Source organism: Cheilinus undulatus, linkage group 5, assembly GCF_018320785.1.
Source record: "Cheilinus undulatus linkage group 5, ASM1832078v1, whole genome shotgun sequence".
Taxonomy (NCBI): domain Eukaryota; kingdom Metazoa; phylum Chordata; class Actinopteri; order Labriformes; family Labridae; genus Cheilinus; species Cheilinus undulatus.
In genome coordinates this window covers 51599033-51612957 of record NC_054869.1, presented here as the reverse complement: position 1 = coordinate 51612957, position 13925 = coordinate 51599033, and the positions used below count along the sequence as shown (strand labels likewise).

At 37.1% G+C, this 13925-nt stretch overlaps 1 protein-coding gene across 3 annotated transcripts in view; it reads right to left on the bottom strand.

Annotated features, from left to right (window-relative positions):
- The window catches only part of golga1 (golgin A1), a 29134-nt gene extending 15580 nt beyond the window's left edge, over positions 1–13554 (bottom strand). Inside the window, exons 1-6 of one of the 3 annotated variants that reach the window (XM_041788135.1) lie at positions 13338–13554; positions 13161–13252; positions 11953–12253; positions 5939–6029; positions 2505–2579; positions 19–116 (exon numbers count right to left, since the gene is read on the bottom strand). In XM_041788135.1, coding sequence (XP_041644069.1) covers positions 19–116; positions 2505–2579; positions 5939–6029; positions 11953–12081 — 393 coding nt within the window. In that variant the 5' untranslated portion in view covers positions 12082–12253; positions 13161–13252; positions 13338–13554. Of the gene's footprint in view, positions 1–18; positions 117–2504; positions 2580–5938; positions 6030–11952; positions 12254–13160 lie in introns of all 3 variants that reach the window. The other 2 variants (XM_041788134.1, XM_041788136.1) reach the window with 2 other exon arrangements.
- Between the last annotated feature and the right edge of the window lie 371 nt (positions 13555–13925).

Below are 13925 nucleotides of genomic sequence, written 5' to 3'. Positions count from 1 at the left end.
AGATGCCCACATTTTTACCTGATCCTTCTTCTCCAGAGCTAAAGCCATCCCTTCAGCTAATTTGGCCCTGCTGGCCTGGTGGGACTCATTCTGGTCTTGCAGTTTCTTTATCGACACTGTGCAGGGAAAAGGGAGAGAGAAGGAAAAAGGGAAAGGTGGAAACCGTACAGAGAAGTTTTAATTTATCCACTAAGAAAAGAATGATTAAAAAGCACACAGAGTTGAACCGTTAGTAGCTGTGAAGAGTTAGAGTCTGATTTAGAAGTGTGTTCATCCCAGAGGCAGAGAGAGGCAAAGGCAAGCAATGCATGGAAAGTGACAGAAACTACATAAAACAGGTTGTGAAAGCTCGATCACAGCTGCAGGATCGTAGTAAATTAAGAGAAAAAATATCCACCCTGAAGACTTAACACTAAGCTCTTCAACATTGTCCATTAGAACTCAATGTTCAGAAGACAGAATCAACAACAAACGCATGGTTCAACGTTCTGACAGCCTTAGTTACTTCAGAAAAATCTCAATAATGAGCAGATATTTAGAATAAACTAAACTCTTTAAGTCAGCTTCACAAGACCAAAGAGAAAAAGCTGTGATGTCATTATAATCAAGCAGCTTGTGCTAAGAGAAAGGGATCAACTGTGGCACTTGAGACTTTAACCACCCTATATGTAAATAAGTAAAAACATGAATATGTGTTAACCCATTATATCCAACAGATGCAGCCGTCCCACTTTTCTGTGGCAATAACACCCTTTTGCTCCAATAAGGTTACATTTCAGATAAGAGGATTTTAAACTAGTTTATTCTGTTGCTGATGTATTTTCAAATAAATTCATTCTGGACACAGCATATTTGTAAGTTTTTATAAAATTCCCAACTATGACAGCTGATGATTTTAATCATCAGATCTTTATATCTGTTGTATTTTATCAATTTAATGCCAGCATGAATCACACCTGACTTCTATGAATCAAACTTTGCAAAGGTAAAACAATGACTTTTATACTGAATAGAAGTCTATGCTGTGGTAGTGACAAATTTGGGGAAAGTAAAGTTATTCAGAAATAGTCTGAAAAACAAAATGAACATTAAGTTTACCTTGACTAAATATGTATCCCTTATATACACAACGCAACAGATAAATGGTAAAAATGTTTATGAAATAGCATACAAATTTCGATCAATTTTCAACTCTGAATTTGCACCAATTTGGTAGAGTGGCCCATATACAAGATTGACGTATGAATCCTGAGGAGATGAACAACATGCCATTATTGAATCAGAATTGCCAGAATAATGAAACTATTATTAATCTTCTGAAGAATCATGAGTCCTCTGTGCGGTCACTGAATCTGTGTTAAGTGTCAGCTCTCACACAGACGGACTTTTCATGAAGGGAAATTTTGTGTTTGTTTACTTCCTGTTATTTTAAAGTCATGATTGTCAGGGCAGCTGGGAGCTCCACTGGGTCATCCTGGTGTCTTTTACATTCTTGACAAAAATGAAGTTATATAGAGAATCATGTTAGAGAAGAAAATGTTCACCTCCTAGGTCAGATTTATCTATTTGCTTGAAAATCACAAGGAGATTCCACCACAGTATTGGCGGCTTGTCAGCTCGCTTTTTATTGGCTTTGTCTTTTCCTTGTTACTTTTCAAAGCATGTAGTACCTGCTTCACCTTAATCACCTGAAGGTTAGGGCCAACAAAGTACATCAATACCTTTGCTTGTTTTAAAAGTTTTACTACATTGATGCCATCTATTAGAAATTCCAAATAGGGTGTGGTGACAGCTGCATTCTGTATACAGAGGGATTATTTTGTGATATTTCTTGTGCACAACCTAAAGGTCTAGCCTAGCCAAGCAATGTTGTAAATTCAGTCAATAAAAACATTCTTATTTTAGTACTGAAAGTATTGGATCAACATTTCTATTGATGTCAGAAAACTAACAAAAGCATGGACAAATCTATGAAAAGAGCCAGATAAACCAGTTCCCTCCCTGGCAGCAGAACTGTACAGAATGCACAACAGCCTTAAGCCATGCTGCTATTTAAATAAAAGGGTGTGGCACTTATCTTTATCCTTACTGCTGCAGCAGCTGGTGAGCTGGGTTTACAATACATCTCAAAGAAGAACTTTTAAATGCACATGCTTCCAGTTAAAATGATTTCTAATTGGACCCACTGTGACCACAAAACCATGATCCATAGCTGCTGTGCTGGGCAAATTAAGGGAAAATGGGCACACTAACACACAACAGATAACACACACAAAACAGTAAAATAAATCATCTGAAAGGACAAATATCTGAGGGTGTATTTTTAGATTAAAAGGAAAAAGCAATCAGCTTTCCAAAGCTAATCTCTAAAGCCTATGATATTAGCAACCTGAATAAAAGATTATCTTGATAGAAGGAAGCAATGGCACGCCAGGTGATGTTACTAGAGCTGACAGACAGATGAGAGATAAGAAGCTATATGGGAGGAGAGTAAAGGTACGTACAATCCTGATGCTTTTCTAATGCAATTTCAAGCTTGTCCTTGGTCTTCTGCATAATTCGTAGCTGCTCAGCGTAGTCTAGTGTCGGGAGGTCGGATGATAGTGTGATAGGATGGGGTATCAACATTACATACACACACAAAAACACACAACCAAACACACAAAAACAAACAAGGAGGAAGAACGGACACATGATGGTACAGAGAGGCAGGAGAGAGTGAACAAAGGAGAGGGAGAAAGCAAAAGGGAAAACATGATTGAGAAATAATGGAAGGTAAAACTATTCAATGATTTTCCTTTCTGAGAAAACCATACTGGTTTGAATGCTGCAGGAAAATGTTCCATCTGAAACCTGCTCTATGTGTGCAAAAGTCAATTTTAATCAACATTTATAGGAAAATAATAATCAGGGTCAACATCATCAGTGATGCATTTTTTTGCAACATGTACATCTTGATCAGGTTTATGACTATATGTAAGAATCCAGAGACCATTCACTTGTGCCCAGCTTTGGTCAAAGTAAAAAAATAAAAAATACCTTCTTGGATTAGACTCTGTGGACAACCGTATTTGCAATTCAACCTATTAATCATCACATAGAATACTAATATATGCTCACAGTTCTTTGTTGCCTGCCTTTGACCCACAAACTACAGTGTTTCTATATATTTTCATTGGCTCATTTTTGTTGTAGTGCTCATGTCTACTACTGGAGGCTACCACTACCCCATACTTTTGCCAAATGCAAAGACAATGATACATAAAAAAGTTCTACTGACTAACTCATACAGTCCATTTGCACCATAATTGAAAATCTGTGCTTACCAAGGTTATTATAGAGAACTAAAGCTAACAAATTAACTAAAACGATCATGCAAAAGTCATTTTAGTTAACTGAAACAAAAATGAAAATGAAGCTATACAAAAAAAAGAAATTAAAGTAAAACATTATGTGCTAACAACTAGCTAAAATGAAATAAAACTGAAGTCAAAAGCAGAGTGACTGGTACACCCTTTACGAGAGTGCAGAAGTTGGAAGTGTTTTCTTTTTCTTAAGCAATGTTCTTTAAATAATCTAAGAACTTGGGGAGAGCTTGGACACTGACAAATGGACTTGCGCAGTAATGAGTTAGTTTGTGTGGACACGAGAGGATAAATGGTTTTAGAATATTTTTCCAACAATCATCTGTTTTAACCTCTAGTATTAAAGTAAATATGGTGGGCCAACCATTTCTCCTGTCACTTAAGCCTGGGAATAATAGTAATTAGCAATGCACCAATGTATCAGGAACATCCGCATCGGCCAATGGTGGTCTTGTAAACCCTCATCAACAAAAATTCTGACATGCGCCAAAAACAGTAGGTGATATTTGTCAGCTGTGGAAAATAGGCATGCTAGGGATGAACGATTACAGAAAATAATCTAATTGCGATTTTTTTCCCCTAACATTGCAATTGCAATTTGATAATTCGATATGCGATTATTCCTTAACTTTCCTTTATTCCAAACAAGGGCTGAACAATTCTTTAAAAATATTGAATTCTGATGATTTTGACTCATATTCGAAAGTGGATTAGATTCGATGCATTGAGGGTTTTTTGTCATTCTCACATTTAATAAGAAAAAAGTACAAAAATTAAGAAGGTAGGATTTTTTGGGAGGCTATTCTAAAAAATGGCACTTGAATAATTGCATATGTCATGCATAACACCATGCATAACTGTTGCTGCAAAAAAAATGTTTAAAACTGACATTTCAACACAAATTTCAGGTCAAAGAAATATTGTACCTCCTGGAATTTGCACACCATATTGCGATTTAATCTAATTTTTAATTAAATGCCCGGCACTAGCGCATGGTGCTGTGAGAGAAAATGCTAAAATATGACAAAAGCAATGATTGACGGTGGTCTGACAAGTGTCTGCACCCTCCAGCTGCCTGTCCAGATCTGCTGAGTTTACAGGTCAGTGTTTCTGATGTGATTGAAATTAGCCAAAAAATAGCTAGACACTACAAAATTCTCCTGTTGTCTACTCACACCAGCAGATTGTGCAGCCGTGAAGAGCACTCAAACATCTTTATACTCATGGAGGTAGACTCTGATCACAGTGTAAAAACTGCACTAAACTACTACTTCATTAGAGTATGCTCACAAAAGATTCAAATAAAAAGACTCAGATCCTCTTTTCTGCACACCTTCCATATTAGGAACATGGATCGCTATTTTGATGAGGAAGAGCTGCAACCAGGCAGAGAGGCTAATCTTTGCAGAGAAAAACATGCATTGAACAAAAAGTAGACTATGAGGTAGGGCTGGGTAATATAGAATTTTTTTATACCACTATACTATCTAATTGAGAAATAGGATTAAGCATGATTGTTTATGGCAATATATCGTCTGTTGAAGTTGTTTTGAAAAAAAATTAGTCATGATTTATTTCAGGCTAAAGAAGACTTGTTGCAGTAATTATTTTTTAAAATTATTTTCCATTGTGAAATGAGTTCAAATAAGAAGTTCTACTGTGGATTTCTATAGTTGGATTTGTCCCCTCTAAAGTGAAAAAGGTTAAAATTATACTGTTGTTCAACAAAAAGAAAAGTAAATTCTAGTCCCTGGCCTAGATGAGGAAGTAAACAATGACAACAGTTAATAACAAACATTGGTATTGGCCAAATTGTTATTTTAAACATCGGCACTGACCCTGATTTTCACAATAGGTGCATCACTAAAACTAAATAATAACAATTGCCCGTTTTGATTGGTCAAGATTTCACCAAATGGCAGTTCTAGGTCTTAGATTGTACTCAAATTTTCAAATTTGTATAAATAAAATGGAAAATAAAGAGCAGCCTCCTTCAATTTGTTTTCAAAATTGTCTTAAGGTTACTTTTTTCTGGTCCTTTTGCCCTCGTCCCTCATAAGAACCCTAACACTAGAACTTATATAAACTATAAAAAACAATCATTTCTGCAATATTGAAACTGAACTTCACTAACAAACCAGAAGTAAAAACTAATTCAAACTAAAATAAAATTGAAAAAAAGGAAAATTAAATGAAAATAAAAAATAATGAATATTCCAAAACTGTTATAACCTTGGTGCGTACAATATGGAAATCAGTGAACACGTTATACAAACCGGGCAGTAGGGCTCAACAGTTCTGGAAAAATTGTCATTGTAATCAGACCTCCTTGATATAAGAAAAATGCTCATTTAGATTACATTGTTTAGTTTTGTGATGATGATATGAAATGTGATAAATACACAAGTACTGCAAAAAATAAACTAATATTTACTATATCTCCTTCTCTTTATAGACACATTCATTGCTTTAAAAGTTGACTCCAAGCATCTTTGGTTATGGGTCTTTCTCTCTTTTGGAAGCTGCAGACGACATCACTTCAGCTGCTCCATCTGTAGTCTGACCTGACATACCTGATAGCTTGGCCTCCAGCTTCCGTATCTGATCGTTCCTCCTGAGCAGCTGGGCTGGCAGGTCGTCCCTGGAGCTGCTGCCATCGGATGCCTGAAGAAACACAGCAATAGATAACACTCAGAATTCATGCTGTTCTGAGAGGAATTCAAGACAAGTCTTTAGCAGATGGTGATCTTTCAAAGTCAAAAATCAGGTTCTAAAATCCACTTCTAATTTTTCATACTGCAGGAGACACCACTGAACTGTCAAATTTGCTTATCTTGTAAGAAGCCAAACATTTTTTCTTTACACCTGTAAAGCAAATAAAAACAGCCCGGAATGAGGGTGCTGACGTGATCCTCTCAGTAAGGAGCCCTGGAGACTAGGGCTGAATGATGTGGATTTACTGCAATGTTTGCATGTGCATACACATTTGAGGATGTTGGTGTTGAAAATAAGCAGATGCCTATTCCGAGCCAATAATATAATATAATTTTACAGCAGGATGTTAGCCTCTTATTAACTTAGTAGGTAGGTAGGCAGGTTGAAGCAATGTCTGCAGTCTGCTCTACTTTCCCATATATATGGACTGCACTGACAATATTGTCTTACACTGTATCTGCTTGAAAAATATCTGTGTATCTTAAAATGCAATATATTATCCAGCTCCATATCCCAAGTGCAAAAAAATAGTACAATTGACACTAACGTGGTGCTAAGAAAGCAAAGTGTTCATAGCACCAGAAACACCATGTTGCATATCAGCTGGCAGTGATGCTAGTCAGTGGCTTCCCTGAATTATTTAGTCAAGTGCAACTGAGACAGCACTACAGCCTGAGGAGCTTGGCTTCCTCTGTGAAGGATTGTAGGGCAGCTCTGTTAGCTTCACTGAACACAGCTTTACCACAGGTATTGATTTCCTTTAAAAGCTAGGACAGAGCATTTCTCTTAGAAACAATAAAGCAAAAGGCTGAGATAAAGATAATCAAAATATGTCAGAATGCTGCGGAACCCATTATAAAATAATGAACAACCACCAAAACAGAAAGACACACAGGTGAGTGAGAAAAGAATGGATGGAGTGTTATGTTTCACCAGTCAGTCTTAAGACTGAAACACAATATCCTTTCAATATGCAATCAATAAGATGGAGGCAGCCCCACCTACCATTCCCACTTTGTAAAATCAGCCACCATCAAGCCCTGTTACCTAAATCAGCCTGACTGACTGGTGATCATTTTATAATCCAGCCAAGGTTTCCATCAAAGGCGCCTCAATCTTAATGATTATTTCTTCCTTAATTGTTTTCATGACATCTGGAATAGAGAATTGAAATGCAATCCAAGTATGCCCAAAATTACCTCAAAACAAAACATTTTCTGTGAATGATCTATTTAGAAAATAAATATGTAGAGATTTCAAAAACCCTCTTCTCTCTGTACTCGATAAATCTGTTGAAATGTTCTGCATGTTGCCCTTAATTCAGATGAATGACCTCATAAGATTTTGGACGTCATGGGTCAAAGGTCATTCGGCTTCATTTATATTCCTTGCTTGTGAATGTGATATCTCAAGACCACTTTGAGGGATTTTCTTCTAATTTTACACAAACATCGTCTTTGCGTCAAGGGTGAACCGATGACACCTTGGATACCAAAGGAAAAAAAAAGGTATTGGGCCTCATATTCTTCCCTTGTTTGTGATTATGATATCTAAAGTATGCTTCAGGGGATTTACATGGAGTATGCTATCCTGAACAGGTGAGTTCTGAGTCTGGATTTGAAAGGAGGAAGAGAGTCAATGTTTCAGATGTTTGGTGGGAGTGAGGTCCAGAGTTGGGGAGCAGAGCAGCTGAAAGCTCTGCTCCTAGTGCTGAGACAGGTGGAGGGCACAGTGAGGTGGATGGAGGAGGAGGATCTGAGGGAGCAGGAGGAGGTGGCTGTGTAGAGGAGATCTGACAGATAAGGAGGGGTGAGATTGTGATAAAAGACTGTTAACATTAAGAACCTCTAACAGTAATGGGTAACTGACCATGGGATAAATATACTGAAATGTTTAGTCTGAAGGGGGAAAATAAATTAATTTATTTTATTTTATCTAGAAGCATGCAATACAACACTTACACTTCTTTGTTGCCACAGGAAACGCCTTCACACTGTCCACACTTAACTAATTCATCAGACACAGTTGGTAAAAATGGGTGGAACTGGCAAGCAGCGAGGGTATCCCTCAAAACATTGAGACATGACTTCTGGTCCATATCCCCAAGCCCAAGCATGCAACACTGCTCACATCTATACATTTGGCAGAGATGCTGCACACTGGGATGTGGCACAGAGAGGATTACTAATGAAGCTGGAGCACAGCCATCTGCATCAACCAAAGCAGCCAAAGAGTCTCTCTGATGTTCAGAAAAGTCAAAGTGCTGCCTCACAGTCTGGACTTGCACAGCATTTACAAACACCCTCTGAACTGGGTCATACTATGAAATACCAGTATTTTTGCACATAGCCAGATTATCTCTTAACCCACAAAAAGTTTAAATAAATCAACAAAGTCCTTTGGTCACATCTGCCTAAATCTGAGAACAAAATCTGATGGTCCATTCACAATCTGCTCTCCTTGTGTCATCATCATAAAGTCCCTACAGTAATCCACTACCTATGGCCTCTGAGCTAAACTTGTGCAAAGGTCTACCATTGTTCTTCTTGCAAGTGTAGGAGCTGCTAGAGTAATGTGGACCAGATAAACTCAGAAAAGAAGCTGCTCCGTTGTTGGCTGCACAGACTAACATGTGTCTTTGCATTGCATTTCATCATCAGAGGACCTATGAGAGAAGTGGCTACACTTTACGAATGTCCCATTAGGAAATGGAGGAATCAATCAAGGACTGGCCGCCTAACTCCTCCTGAAAGACGGGTTGGTATCAACTCTGGGCAAATCTATTTATGAAGGAAATTTAAGTACTTTAAATACCAGCATGTTTTGTCTTTTTTTAATCGTCAAGTACAAGCTAACAAAGTCAGCAACACTGGCTGCAAACCTAAATATCAACTTGTTCATTCATGTATTTGGGTTAGAGGGGATGGTAATTTCAAGCAAAGTTATGAATCAAAAGATGCTAGCAATTCTCTTTAAAAAAAAATGTATTATTAAAAATATGTAAGCCATAAGCCTGCAACAAAAATCCTCCCCTTAGTGATAACCATTTTTTTTTCATAAAAAGGTTCTAGACATTTTGTTAAATAGTCTGTGTTTTTCAGTCTGATAATCCTCTCTCTTTATTGGAGGCAGCTGTGCAAAAAGACAGGCAAGCACCGTCTACTATTCTTTTGAGTTATGGATTTTAGCTGTCTTAATTTTTCACTGAATGGTTATGATGTCATTAATATAAACTTCAGTAAAAAAAGTAAAATCAAATCATTACACAAATCAAAATTAATCTATTGTTTGACCTGCCCTGAGTCACGCAGCAACCTCTGGTGCTGAAAAATGAAGACCATGTAGAGGTGCCAAAATTGCACTTGAGGCTGGTTGCAGAAGCACTGAAGTCTCATAGACCAGCCTCAGCTCCACCACTTGGTCTATGACGACGGAGAGTTAGTTGAAGATGGTAATTTTAATATGGTGACCACCTCGGATTGGCTTCAAAAGACAGCAACAGTAAACAAACCGGTGATATTACTCAGACTTCACCCAGGACATTATTATAAAGCCCAGCAATAGCAGTAGCTGTACTGTAAATGCTAAATCAATCAAACATTTGGTCAGTCTACAAACAGGCAAAGTGGGCATACATTTCAAAGCACTCACCCGGAAGTCAACCCCCCCACCCCCAAATTATGTCCATTTTTAAAAACTCTTAACCATATCAAAACAAAAACAGACGAATTATAAAAGAAAGTCGCTCCTACGCATTTGCAAATAGGAAATATTTAACAAAATTTTTAAAAAACTGGCTGTATACATGTTTTTTCTGCAGTAAAAAGGTACATTTCCATTCATTTTTACATGGTGCCTAAACATGTGGTTTAAAATTGTTTTTGCCAGCTGACACTGGAGTTGTTATTTTGGTTTCATTTTTTGATACAGAGCATGCTGCTTAGCTAAGTATGGCTTTCCTGCTGTAGATAAGTTGTACATTACAGTGGTTGGGTACTGATTAAAGTCCTTCCTGTGAGGCTCAGCTAGAGAAAAAACCTTTCTGTGTTTTGTATCAACAAGAAATTGTTTGCGCTCGCTTACAAAACTCAATGACGGCCTAAATGAAAGACTAGCAAGGCTAACATTTTGCTCATTTAAGGCTGATTGCTAAAAAGTAAAACTTTTTAAAGGTCTGTATGACCAGTTTTTCAAATGTAGCACAGATCATTTTTAATGGCCAAAGTTACAGTCTGGGAAAGGCATTTATAATGTTTAAAAAGATGCATACAGGCTGGTGCTTTCCCTATTTAGAAAAATACAAGTTAGGAAAACACTCACTACACTTTTAAAATTACTGTTTTTATGACAGACAAGAGACAGCCAAATGAATTAGTAATTTTCCCTTAGACCAGGCCAGGCACAAAAACAATAAAGCAGTTAGATTTGTTAGTCATCTTGAATTCTAGCCATTACTTTAATGACTTGTATTTATCAGGCAACTACTCAGCTGTACTTATAAAACCCTATTGATTTTACAGATATAGGATGTAAAATATCTGCACTGAAATATTGAGATTAATTTAAAATTGACCACTCCTGTTATTTTTTTAAACCGAGGTCTTACAGAATTTTAAATATTTGGAAAATAATCCAATTGCAATTTTTTCTTTAATATTGCGATTTGATATGTGATTATCCTTAACTCTCTTTTATTCCTTAACAAAGGCTAAAAAAATCTTTTAAAATATCTAATTCCGATGATTTGGACTTGTACTGCAAATTGGATATAATTGTTGCATTTAAGGGGTTTCGTCATTGTCATATTTTCTCAAAAGTACAAAAATGAAGGCAGAATGTTTTTTATAGACTATTCTAAAAAAATGGTGCTTGAATGATTGTATGATATGTCATGCATAGCATCTCTGCCAGCAAGACAAACAAAAAAAATGCTATTTTGACACAACCTTCAGGTCAAAGAAATGTTGCACTTTCTGCGGTTTGAAAATTGCAGTAGTCCATATTGCGATTTAATCTAATTTTTGATTAATTGCCCAGCCCTAGTTGAGAACTTGATTTTTTCTTTAGTTTATTTGTCCTTTATTATGAGAAAAAGAAAACTGTCATTCAGTTTCATAAATATACTTCATGAGATGCCATTTTTACTGAACACAGTCCTCAATTAAAACAAGAAGTAAACAACAGATATGGCCAGCACTGGTCTGTACTCGTCGTACTGTGTTAATGTTTTGGTTGAGAGCCTACTGATGGCAGAATTTTATATACCATGTTTTTAAATTTGATGAATTAATTTCTTATGTGCTTAAATTATTCCAAAAAGCTGCCCTATAAGGATGCACTATTATCAGTAACCAGCCTAAGCACACAAGGTTGTACTCATAATACACTAGCAGTACTTAATATCATTTTTAGGATGATGTGTATTCTAATTAATGCAGCTGGAGCTGTTCCTGCAGTTTGGTGATCACTGAACATAAAGAGGAAAGCAGATTAGTGTGTAAAATATGCACTGATAGACTGTCAAGGGGAGGGTGAAGAACATCTGATGAAAATAAAACAAATTTGAAACATTTTTCAAACTATAAGGGTATTATTAAGTATTTGTATTTTTGACCAGAATCGGTGTGTATCCTAAGGTAAGTGCTGGACAAAAGTGGTATCAGTGCATCCCCCTAAAGTCTTACACTTTACACTGGGGTACAAATAGCAGCAGCATAACTAAGAGTGTGTTATTAGAGTAAAAAGCAAACAACTACAACTAAAAAAGGTCTTAAAATGATTGGAAACTAAAAAAAAAAACATGAATCAAGTAAGAACAGCAATGACAGATGCATTACACTAAAGATTGTTGATGATTTTGTTGAGTACTTACAAAGTCATCCCCTGAGTCTGCGCCCACTGAGGTGATGGATTCCTTGCTGATGGTGCGTGGTATACGAACGCCAGTCCTTGGTGCCGTGGCCGCTTCTTCAGCAATCTTCTTCTTCAACTTGGCAAACATGTCTTTCCTTTTAGTGTCTCTTTATGAGTGCAATTTGCAGTTCCTGGAGAGAAGGCAACTTAATCCAATGCATTGAGTTTATGGCTCCTTGTTTTGAGGACTGAAACAGAGCCACGTCCTAGTGTGATGACACTCAGAACATGTGTGTACAGGTAGTTCCATCATGTTTTATCTAGAAAAACAGAGCAAAAGATGTTAAAATGAAGATGACAGCAGCAGTCAGTGGTTCAAAATAAGCAAAATAAAACACTGGTTCTCAACTGTTACAGCCTCAAGACCCACCACAACAACCTTGATGAGAAATTGTGACACAAATTTCTGAAAGTGTTCCTCCTCTCAAATTGATTTAACAGGAAATGTGGCATTTTGGACTCAAAATGGAACAAAACGTGAATGAAAAAGTCAAAGGGCAAAACAAATGTGTTGGGAAAGAGCATCATTACAAAAGCCCTGAGGAAACGTACAGTAAAATTATAAATTATTACAGAAAAACTGAGTAAATAAAACGTATGGGTGCATGCCCACTTAGGGCTTCTGTACATTATGGACTTTTTGCCATAATTTTTTTTCCAGGCACACATTCCTAGGCCTCTATTGGTTCCCCTCCAGTTGAGTACCACTACAAATAATGCGGATTAATCATTACATTGATTTTATTGCACACATACTGATTTGACACTTCACTGACAGATAGTACAAGTATTTTTTTGGTTGAGGTAGTTCAAGCAGTAGTGTTTAGACAGCTTCATGTAAATAACTTCATAGATATGTTGAATAAAAATCAAATGATAAAGGATAATTCTCTGACAAAAATCAAAACATGGCTTCTTTGACACTAAAAAGCAGTGTTTCCTATATAATTCAAATGTTTAGCTGTTAAATTGTGTTACTTAAAGCTTCTAAAAGCTTCTTTGTCAGACTCCACCAGACCCACATAATAAATGGCTTCAAGGCGGATGAGCAAAATAATCTAACACCAAAAACATCAATTACACATCAAAAGGAATTCATAGGAATGCGAATCAGATGCTGCAGTTATATTAGATTTAAAGGCAGAGCAGCAGTGTGCCCTTACTAACCAGTTCTTCCATAGCTGAGGAGTGGATAAGTTAGTTCACAAACTGCTCCAAAGTAAACGCTGTTGTCTGTTGTGTTTTAATCCAACAAATACCTGCCAAATGATATTGTCAGATTATGTTTTGACAGACAGCTAGCCAGCTAGCTCAACTAGTCATAACAATGAGAGTTAACGTTACCACCACCGGTGATGTTAGCTGCCGTTTGCTCGCTCGTTTACTAAAGTCGCCTTTCTTTTACCACATTAACTTCGATAAAACATCAGACGTGGCATTTCAGGTGCTCAACGATATGACGTTCGCCTTTTCTCTGTGCAAATAATAGCCACTGTTGAGGCAGTTAATGTGAATTCGCCGACTACTGTCTCGACTGACAAGCTAGCTCCTGCTAGTTGGAGAGCTACACGTAATCACCCCAACACAGATGACAGACAACGTCACAGCTACGTACCTCCTCATTGGCTGGAAGAACTGAGAGGGCGGGGGCTGGTCTGTGTTTTTGGGCGACAACATGCGCCACCTATAGAGACGAAGAGTAATAGCAGCTAACATGCAGACATGTACATGCTGATTACGTTTGTGGCGATACAGCCAGGTATCAACCCGCTAAAATCAAACGTCTGATACAGTGTTCAGCATGGCCTTTGTGTAATAAAGTCACAAGTGTTCACAGTGTTGGTAGAGCTGAATTACATGCAATGTTTATTGTTTGTTTATATTAGCTTAAGGGCAGCACTGAAATAGTGAAGTTATTAAAATACCAGGATT